The sequence below is a fragment of the Accipiter gentilis genome, chromosome 10 (assembly GCF_929443795.1).
Source record: "Accipiter gentilis chromosome 10, bAccGen1.1, whole genome shotgun sequence".
Taxonomy (NCBI): domain Eukaryota; kingdom Metazoa; phylum Chordata; class Aves; order Accipitriformes; family Accipitridae; genus Astur; species Astur gentilis.
Window position 1 is genome coordinate 40,889,526 of NC_064889.1, and position 9,682 is coordinate 40,899,207.

Genomic DNA, 9,682 nt, shown 5'->3' on the forward strand with positions numbered 1-9,682 from the left:
GTTCCTCAGCAGCTCCGGGCGGATGACGGTGAAACCCGCGGGTTTGTTTTAAAGCCTCATCCTTGCGCCCGCGGCGTGCGAGGAACTGGCCCTTTCGGCACGGCGGGCTCCGACCGCCGGGGGTGGGGGGTGGGGTGCGGCGGGAGCTACCGGACGGGGCTGATCCTGCGGAGCGGCCGGGCGGCGCCGCACGTGCGCTCCGCCTTCCCCCGCCAGCGCCCCTCGCAGCGGGGCTCCCGCGTCCCCGGCTGGGCCTCCGGCGCCCGCGGCGGGGGGAGACGGGCGGCCCCCGGGAGCGCGCGGAGCGGCGAGCCCGGCCTGCGGCCGCGCGGGAGCGGAGCGGGGCCGGCGGGAGGCGCCCGCCCCGCCCCCGCCGCCGGGCTCGGCTGGGCTCGGCCGCGCTCGGCTGGGCTCGGCTCGGCTCGGCCCCGCCCCGCCCGCGCGGGCTGTCACTGCGGCGGAGTCGCGGCGGCGCCGCCATCGCGGGCAGATGCAGGCGATCAAGTGTGTGGTGGTGGGCGACGGGTGAGTGCGCGGCGAGCGGCGGGGCCGCGTCTGGGCCCGACGCAGCTCCGCACAAAGCGGGCCCGGCCCCGGGCCCGGCGGCGCCGAGGGAAGGAGGGAAGGAGGGAGGGAGGGCCCGGCGCGGCCCCGCCCCGCGGCCCGGGAGAGCCGGCCTCGCCAGCGGGAGGCGCGGCGCCGGGCGGCGAGGCCCGGCCTGGCCCGGCCCGGCGAGCCGCGGGGCCCGGGCCGGGCGGCGGGGCCGCGCCCGCCTGGCCGCGGTGGCCTGGCCGGCCGGGGCCCCTCACTCTGTGGGGCCGCCGCGGCGCTGGGGAGAGACGCGCCAGGCGGCGGCCGCGGGCCGAGGAGCCGGGGCGCCCTGCTCCGCGCCCGCCCGCCCACCGGCCGGCACGGGGCTCGGGAATCGGGGCGGGGCGGCGAGCCGAGGCCGAGGCCGAGCGGGCGCCGCCGCCGCCGCCGTCGTCTCCTGGCGGGAGATGGGGGGCCTTGCTGCAGCGGCGGCCCTCACAGTCCCGCCCGGCGCGTCCCGCTCCCTCTTCGGGTCTTAAACTTGGGTCGTCGTCTCTTGGCCCTTCTGGGTTTCACATCTCCTGGTGTACTGCAAGGGAAACGAATCCCTCTTGGGCTTTAAATCTGTTTCCCCGTTATTTTGTTAGGTGCCTCTATGTCGCTCTATTTCTCGTCACACAAGCGTGATTCATCACAAAGTCCTCCCTGACAATCTTGATGTTTACAGGTTTTTCTCATACCTCCTTTTGTTGTTTGTGTTCCAAGGTGAAATACGTTGCTGTTTCTGATTTCACCATGTGCCTCCTGTCATCCTTCTTGCTCTTTTCTTTGGGCTGTTCTTATATGCTTTTTTCGGAGACCACATCTGCGTGCAAGATGCAGGCATGCGGTGGATTTACAGTGCTTCGTAACTTTTCCTAGCTTGTCCTGCGTATTTTTCCTCATAATTCCTCTTTGCTTTTCTGATCACCACAGCAAGCATAGAGCTGAGATACGGAGAACTAAATGTGAACTGGTCTTAGGCAGGGACTGGTCGTTCCATCTTCCCATGCATGCCACCCACTGAAATATACATTTGGAGGGAGGCCTTCCAGGTTCTAGTCTGTGGGGGCTAAAGAGGGGAGCAGGAGAAAGAGCCACCCACCAAAACAACACAGCCTTACCGTGCAGGGGGGGGCAACAGCTGGGAGCACAGCATGTTGGAAATGGATTTCAGTTAAAGGTTTGCAGTCTGGTGTTTTGCTTTAAGACTGAATTGACAGTGTAGAGACTAAGTGAACTTAGATACCAAAGCACTTTAATCATAGCTGCGTGTGGGTTTTTGTGAATTATGTGATTTCCGTCTTTGGCAGGAGAGAGGTCAAGGTTCTGGAGGAAAGTTCGGGCAGTCAGTGTAGTGGTTCCTTACAGAACCTCCCTGTTTTCCAAGAGAGGGGACCTGATCCAGGGGAAAAGCTGGGTGGATTACTGTAGTGGTTCTTGATGTGCGTTGTGTCATCCCGGTGCAGGACTGCAGGGTCCCCTGGGGTCTCTCGGTTACTCCTGAAGTCTTTCCTTATGTCACTCCAGTTACAGAATTGGGTAGAGGATATCCACCTCTGTTGGCTTATTCAGCTTCACTCAGGCACCTAAAAGACAGCTTTCCCTGTCACTGGCACTCACAATCTGTTTCTTTGGAAGGTTGCCTGCAGTTCACAACTCTCACAGTGATAAATAGGTTGTTTACGCTCCTGGTACTCCTCTGTTCTTACAACTAAGCTTTTCCTAACTGAAGTTCATATGCTTACACTATTGCCAACCAGGCGCAATCCCTGCCAGCTGCCACCACTGGGTTGACCGATCCCACCTGCCTTCAGCAAAGCCCTGAGCTGTTATTTTCAGTGATCTACATTGATCTCTTTCCAAATCGACAGTGGTCAATTTTAAAGTTCATTTTTGATTATGGATACTTATTTTTTCCCCTTTGCATTTATTGACATTGAATTCCTATATCTGAGGAGCTCGAATAATTCTGTGTTGCATGTTTTTTCACCTCGCTGTTTACCCATTTTGCTAGCTTGTTATGGATGTGTTGAGCCCAGCAGCACAAAACCCTAATTTATTCCCTCCCTTATTGTTCCTGGAACAAAAGTATTTTGCCTGGTGTTTTGCTGAGGCTGAATGGGTGGGGAAAAGGAGTGGGAGATAGCAGAGTCAGGTGAGCGCTCAGGCAAGGTGGACATCGTGAGTTCAGGCCTCGTCCCTGACAGCTAGAGAATTCCAGCTTGCTACAGGTTTGTTTTCTCACGGGGTAACTTTTTACCTAACCTCTTTTTTGGGTGGGGGAAGGGTGAGTTTTACTGCCTCCGTGCTTCCTGCCGTACCCTTCTTCATGCTTGTCCCTCTTACCTTCTGCAGAGCTGTAGGGAAGACCTGCTTGCTGATCAGTTACACCACAAATGCCTTTCCTGGAGAATACATCCCCACTGTGTGAGTAATGGCCTTGGGCTTCAGTTGCTTTTTGCTCTGTATGCACGTGTGTGTAAAAGTTGGTTTTGTAGGTGGGGAGAAGGTTGTCCCAAATCAGACTATGAACTTCACACATGAAGATGCGGGGATATGGCTGTGTACGTGAGGAGGGCAGGCTATTCCCACTAGAACTGTGTTGCAGTGTCCTCTCCTGACTCACTGCCCCCTTGCGTTTCATATAAAGACATGTGTGGGTCACAACAAGATTGTCACTGATGGGTACTCTTCCTTGGCAGGTTTGATAACTATTCTGCCAATGTCATGGTAGATGGAAAGCCTGTGAACCTAGGCCTCTGGGATACAGCAGGGCAAGAGGATTATGACCGACTGCGGCCCCTTTCCTATCCACAGACGGTGAGTGCTGGGCTTGGACTAGCTTGTAACTGCTCCCTCTTGGGGGACAGGGAGGCTCCCAAGGACAGCCAGCTTCTTTCCTTTGAGAAAAGTCGAAGTTCCTGCAGCCGTAATTCTGGTTGTTTAAGAAGTATCACAGCTGAATTTTTCCTAAGAGATTGTCCTGTTCTAGTCCCTGCTTTGTAACGGTGTTGAAACAGTTATGCTTGCCATAAGGAGGCTCAAGTGAAAGGAATGGTGTGGAGCTGCCGTGCAGCTGAGCCGTGTTCCACATTCCCATTCTCCCTCGGCAGCACAGCTCACTGTTGGGCTGCACTAGTAGCATTTCCCTGGCTGTAGGAATTCCTACATGGCCCCCCTAGCAGCGGTGAAGCCCATAGCTCTGCTAAGGTATTTGTGGCTGCAGGCTCTTAACATGCAGAGCCCAGTATTGTAAAAGAAGATGAAGTCATACAAAGTCTATTCCTTCCCCCTTTGAATTAGTTTAGCATCCTTAATGGGGAAGAATTTCTTACAGCCACAGCCCTTGCTTGCGGGAGGAGGTTGTCCTCTATAAGGCTCCCTCTCCACCCTTCCTCCATTATCTCTAGCTGTTTCTTTCTACATGGCTCACCCTCTTGTTTCTGCACAGGATGTTTTCTTGATCTGCTTCTCCCTTGTGAGTCCAGCCTCCTTTGAGAATGTCAGAGCCAAGGTAAAGTATTCTCCTTCTGGGTGAAACAGTGGAAGGGAAGAACCAGTGAAGTCCCCTGCCCCACAAAGCACCGCACCTACAAACCCAAAATTTCTAGCAGTCATGTTTTGATAAGGGAAGGTCATAGTCTGCACGTTTTAAGAGGGGCCTACTTTTTATTCATGACTTCTTTGGCTAAGTCGTTGCCTTTTTGAATCTGCATCTTAAAGAAGATAAGAAATGTCCTAGAAGCTAAAATGCAGGTAAGGGAAGCGCTCTGTGCAGAGTTGGCTAGTAATGCCTGCCATGATTCTATGTCTTGGTGCCTTCATTATTACATCTGCACCAGTCTCTCTCTGCAGAGCATATTCAGAACTGTAGGTGGAAGTATCCTGTGCAGGTGTTGCCACCATGTCAGATAGTAGTAAAAACCTTGTTCCTAATAGTAAATGCATCCTCGTGGTTGCATCTACTGCTACAGCTACTTTTCTTACCATGCCTCTCTGTTTCAGTGGTACCCTGAGGTCCGACACCATTGCCCAAATACACCTATCATCCTGGTGGGCACCAAGCTGGACTTGAGGGATGATAAGGACACCATTGAAAGGTTACGTGATAAGAAACTCGCCCCTATCACCTACCCCCAAGGTTTGGCCATGGCTCGGGAGATTGGTGAGTCTCGTGCTGGCAGATAGATCTCCATGGTATTGAGCTTTTTATATTGGAGTGGGTGAGGGATAGTATGTCCTGGTAGGACTGGAGTGGTTGAGCTGGAGCTCTCTTTCCCCTAGGGTCGGTAAAGTACCTCGAGTGCTCTGCCCTGACGCAGCGGGGCTTGAAGACGGTGTTTGATGAAGCCATCCGGGCTGTGCTCTGCCCACCGCCCGTGAAGAAACCCGGCAAAAAGTGTACCGTGTTTTGAGGGCTGTGGCCTAGGTGCTGGCTCAGCATGTTGTCGTCCTCCGACAGATTGCATATTAGCTGGGTGTTTCTGGAGGGGGCTGGGATGTGTAGGGCCCTTCATCATGTACGAAGTCAGTGTTTTTTAAATGTCTCTTTGATTTAACGTCAGTGTTGATGTGAAGGGGCAGTGGGGGCAGGAGACTAGCTGGGGGCTGTACAGCCCCCAGGGGAGGTACAATGGGGAAGGCAAGGTAGCTCCTTGGGGCAACAGGCTGTTTTGGCTCTCCCGAACTCCAAGCTGAAAGGGCTGAGACATCCATCTTGTCCTGGAAACACCCAGTTTCAACCTGCAGGTGAAACAGGTGGTGAAGATCCTTGTGGGAGTGGGGAGGGAGCTGGTGTGAATGGTGCTGAATGACAAGACCAGCTGGGAGAGTGGTAGGGTCTCCTTGCCCAGCCTACTGTGGCCAATAGTTAACAAATTGGTGCTCTAGCAGATACGTGCCTGAGACTGTTAAAGAAATCATAACCAGCCCTGTAAGGGGCTAACATAAATGAGATATGAAGCTGAAGAACTAATCATTAGGTGCTTTATTGGGTACTAGCCAAACTCAGCAAGTGAAACAGCTCTGTGCAATCAATGTATTTGCCTTCTTGTGTGTGCACACCCTAGGACAGCATGGTGCTGCTTCCCCCCCATCAGTCTTTAGCAGGGCCTCCCCCCCCCAAATCCAGTCTCTGCAGAGCAGGGCTGTGGTTGTTGCCTCTGTTTTGTTTTTTTCTACTAAAGACAGCAAAGGAAGCAATGAGGAGTCTGCTAACTTCTTCTTTCCCTTCCCACTGAAAGTGCAGGTGGGCTCTATGGATTTGGATGGAACAGGGAGAGCTTCTGAAGGGTTGTGGGGGGGGGTGGAATAGGGTTGGAAGAAAGACAGGTCCAATTCCTAATCATCATGTAGAGTGACAAGATAAAACCTTATTTGGTGCAATAAACATTCTCCATGACGGCGTATGTGAGCTTTATTATATAGCAGCCTTCCAAAGGTAATTTTCTGCCTCACTTCTCATACAGGTTCCAGCCCTGCTGCCCTGCTTCTCCAGCAAGACTGGGTCTGTGTCATTGTTTTCTATCCATTTTACATCTGTGCAGTACTAGTGTGAAAATTAAGGGCAGGTGTGAAATGTAGGTGTCATCTTAGGAGACAAGAAATCCCCCATCAACCATCAGAGAGCTGCCAGTTGTCATAGCACTCTTGTCACTCAGCAGGAAGAGAATGCTGTTAACCACATCATCCACTTCTGGAATCAAACACAGAGAACATCTGATGCACCCCTCAAATTGTACTAGAAAAACTAGCATCCCAAAAGGTATGCCTTTGACCTCTACAAGTAATTGGAGCAGGGAAATATCTCTGCCCCCAAACCGTGCTTGATGCAGTGTGTGGCTGAGAGCTGGACATCAAAAAGTCCTTGTTGTGATCAAATGACATTTAGTTCCCAGCAAGCAAATATGTTCCCCTCCCAGTCATGTTTATGAACAATAGAGTAAGTGCATTTCACTTTTCCTAAGATGAGAAGGCCATAGAAGGGGGGAGATAAGGTTGATTCTTGCCCCGTCCTCATCAAATGCTTCAGGAATTCAACCACAGCCATTCAGCAGAGTTGTGACTTTGCCCACAAAAGAAGCAAGGTACCTATGGCTGTGATGGCTATTAGAGGGAAGGCTTGGATACAACCAAAGAGCCCAGCCTGGCAACAGATCTACACCACTGACCTGCAAACTTTCCCAGTGGAATCCGATTAATCATGGCAGCAGATTTCTGAGGGTCACTCCAGTTAATTCTCCCCATGTCAGTCATAACCACTGTGGGGTTCACAGTGTTCACCCTAATCTGGGACCAAGAGCAACAAACAATCTAATCAGACTGCTCTGAGAGGAAATGCTCAGGTTCAGCTTTCACACTTTTCTTTCTCTCAGAAAGAATCCTACCTTGTGGGGTCCCAGTTCCATTGCCATTACCTTGCTCAGCATATCCAAAGCACTTTTTGTGGAACCTTCAAGAGAAGGGAAGAACAGGAGGCATTTAAGTGCCTAGCGCTTGGTCTGGAACACACAGAAGTATTTCACTGCCCAGAATTGGCAGGCAGCAGCTTGGTGGCTGTGGGTCTCCAGCTAGTCAAAAATGAGAGGGGCACTGCTAAAGCTACACATACTTACAGTAAACAGCATGATCCCGCAAAGCACGCTGAGATGCCTGGCTAGAGACATTTACAATAGCACCTGGCACCCCCTGTGCAATCATCTGCCGAGCAACAATCTGGGAGGAGAAGAAAAAAAAAAAAAAAAAAAGGAATGCCAGAATCATAACAGGAGAAATCATTATTTCATTCAGTAGGAATCTTGCTGGGCTATTTTGGTAGTCAAAAGAGCAAAAACATCCGGAGGAAGTAAGTCCTCACTGCCTCCCGCTTACAAGAGAGGGAGTCAAAGCAAAGGAGCGAAGGGGCTGTACACGCAAATTGTCAGGTTTACTTTGGATTACAGTCCCTTTAGCCCCACAGTGGACACTTATCTTCACTGTGTAGAACAATTTAGTCACTGCTGTTCATGGAGACAACTGCAGTGACAATTCTTCCTCACCTGGGAAACATGAAGCACAGCCCGAAGATTCACATCAAGAGACCTACAAATAAATCAAATTTAAAAGTTACAGAGTGGCTGCAGCCCAAGCCAGAGAGTTGTTTTGGGAGGCAGCAGAGGACAAGTGCTGCTGGTATCTTGGAAACACTGGTGACACTCTAGAATATGGACAGAAATGCCAAGCTGACTGGCTAGCAAGAATGATTAGGCATGCTTTCAGCAATAAACTGTTCATTGGATGTAACCTATTTAGTGTACAGCGGGGGAGGTGCACTCATGCATCGTCACATTTCTAGCAGAACTCTGTTCTTTAGCAGACTAATGTAGTTCCTCTATTAAAGTTTAAACAGTGAGCCCTGGGCCTCAGCCAGCGACTCTTCTTAGGTCAATCGAAGCCTTCACACAGCCTTAAAACAGCAAATCTGCCGTAAGATGGGTGGAAGCAGCTTTTCTTCCATTTGCTACATAGTCCTTCCTTGGTCAGGTTTTTACCTGCTAGTTCTGCAGAATGGTCTTAGTAGAATCCACACATTTTATATTTTAGTCACAAATGAATCCTCTGTTATAGACCCACAATAGCCATTCTTAATGTAGGGACAAAGCAGGACCCATCTTCTCAGAGGGAAGGAGACTCACCATATCCTGTATGCTAAAGCTTACCTCCCAACTGAACTGTGGATCTTTTGAGAGAAAAAGATGTCACGTTACTGCAGTAAGCAAATCTGGTTTCCCACCGTGACAGTTTTATACTCCCTTACCTGGCTTTGTCTTCTCTATATCTGAGTTGTCTTACCGACAGCTGCCTTTCAATTTAGCAGAGACTGAGTCGGAGCTAGACTGGAAGCTGTGAGCTTGATTAACAGCAAAAGGCACTCTTCTCTCCTGTGTAGGCTGCATGGCGTGTGCATACCACCATCTGAGAGATGAAACTGCAGGTTCTGGCTACTTGGTAATTGTGGAACAGCGTCAGTGCTTTACTTGGTTGCCTTTTGATGTTTACAGGGTTGAAAGGTGATTACGTAAAGTATGAGAACACAGTAAAAAAGAGGAAGCGGGTGTAAGCAGTAACAATCGACAAACCATTGAGAAAGCGAACGCTCGGCATTTCTAAAAGCGCGCCTGCCTGTCTGCCCGGTGCCCATGCACCAGCAGCTTCCTTTGGCAAGCCAGGCCGGTTTCTGTAAAGCTTTGCCGCGATTTTTGACGTTAGCAGTTCTCCTAAGGCTTAGTTAGCGGGCAGCGCTTTTCTGCCACAGGCCCCGACCACGGCTGCGGGCAGGCGGAGGGCAGCGTGGCAGGCCGAGGCCGAGGCCGAGGCACTCACCGCTCCAGGGCCACCCGCGTTACCTCCAGGAAGGGCTGCAGCACCGCCACGGCCGCGTTGTTCACCAGCAGCTCGAAGGGCCCCGCCGCCCCCACCGCCGCCTCCGTGGCGTCCCAGTCGGCCAGGTCCAGGCACAGGGGCTCGATGCCAGGGCACTGCGGTGAGGGTGCGGCCTCCGTGGGTCGGGGGGCCGCGGGGGAGCCGGGGGAGAGTGTTTATCCCGGCCGGGGAGGGAGGGGAGCGGCTGTCCCGAGGCAAGGGAAGGCGTCCCCGGAGGGAGCCCCACGGCGGGAGTGGGGGGGTCCCCGGGGTGGCGAGGGGTCCCCGGGGTGGCGGGGGGTCTCGGGGTGGCGGGGGGTCTCGGGGGCCGGCCGGTACCTCTCGCGCGAGGCTCTCCAGGTCCGCCGCGGTGCGGCTCAGCGCGGTGACGCGGGCCCCGGCCTTGCTCAGCGCCACGGCCACGGCGCGCCCGATCCCTGCGGGGAGACGGCGTCAGCCCCGGCCCCAGGCGCCGGCCCCGGCCCCCGGTCCCCGGCCCTCGTCCCCCGGCCACCTTTGCCGGCCCCAGTCACCAGGGCCCGGCGGCCGCGGAAGCTGAGGTGCGGTTCCATGCTGCGGGCGGACTGCGGCCTGGGCGGGCCGGGGCCGGGGCCGGGCGGGGCCCGGGAGCGGGGCGGCCCGATAGGGCCGGGGCGGGCGGCGGGGTCTGCCCCGCGCTGGCGCCGCAGGGGCCCCGCTGCCCCGGCCG

The 9,682-nt window shown here is 53.9% G+C and overlaps 2 protein-coding genes across 3 annotated transcripts; one reads left to right on the forward strand and one right to left on the reverse strand.

Moving 5' to 3' along the window:
* The first annotated feature begins 368 nt into the window (after nucleotides 1-368).
* RAC3 (Rac family small GTPase 3) lies at nucleotides 369-5,561 on the forward strand. Its single transcript, XM_049813447.1, has 6 exons — nucleotides 369-525; nucleotides 2,929-3,000; nucleotides 3,276-3,393; nucleotides 4,025-4,087; nucleotides 4,579-4,738; nucleotides 4,858-5,561. The coding sequence occupies exons 1-6, from the start codon at nucleotides 491-493 to the stop codon at nucleotides 4,986-4,988; spliced, it is 579 nt and encodes a 192-aa protein (XP_049669404.1). The 5' UTR covers nucleotides 369-490; the 3' UTR covers nucleotides 4,989-5,561.
* A 410-nt stretch (nucleotides 5,562-5,971) lies between these two features.
* DCXR (dicarbonyl and L-xylulose reductase) lies at nucleotides 5,972-9,620 on the reverse strand. Of its 2 annotated transcripts, none has more exons than XM_049813445.1 (8): nucleotides 9,488-9,620; nucleotides 9,313-9,410; nucleotides 8,935-9,089; nucleotides 7,611-7,653; nucleotides 7,188-7,272; nucleotides 6,960-7,024; nucleotides 6,744-6,861; nucleotides 5,972-6,268 (listed from the first exon to the last, which is right to left on the reverse strand). In XM_049813445.1, exons 1-8 carry the CDS (start codon nucleotides 9,543-9,545, stop codon nucleotides 6,165-6,167), a joined length of 726 nt encoding a protein of 241 aa, XP_049669402.1. In that variant the 5' UTR covers nucleotides 9,546-9,620; the 3' UTR covers nucleotides 5,972-6,164. The 2 variants fall into 2 exon arrangements, with proteins under 2 accessions (XP_049669402.1, XP_049669401.1); XM_049813444.1 differs by having other exon boundaries at nucleotides 7,188-7,287.
* Between the last annotated feature and the right edge of the window lie 62 nt (nucleotides 9,621-9,682).

Excerpts from the sequence above, each read along its gene's own strand:
- DCXR (XM_049813444.1), bottom strand. The coding sequence starts at position 9,545 with ATGGAACCGCACCTCAGCTTCCGCGGCCGCCGGGCCCTGGTGACTGGG. Across the intron at positions 9,411-9,487 it reads GGTGACTGGGGCCGGCAAAG|GGATCGGGCGCGCCGTGGCC; the intron begins GTGGCCGGGGGA and ends GTCTCCCCGCAG. Across the intron at positions 7,654-8,934 it reads ACGCGGGTGGCCCTGGAGCG|GTCTCTTGATGTGAATCTTC; the intron begins GTGAGTGCCTCG and ends ATTTATTTGTAG.
- RAC3 (XM_049813447.1), top strand. The coding sequence starts at position 491 with ATGCAGGCGATCAAGTGTGTGGTGGTGGGCGACGG. Across the intron at positions 3,394-4,024 it reads CCCTTTCCTATCCACAGACG|GATGTTTTCTTGATCTGCTT; the intron begins GTGAGTGCTGGG and ends GTTTCTGCACAG. Across the intron at positions 4,739-4,857 it reads GGCCATGGCTCGGGAGATTG|GGTCGGTAAAGTACCTCGAG; the intron begins GTGAGTCTCGTG and ends TCTTTCCCCTAG.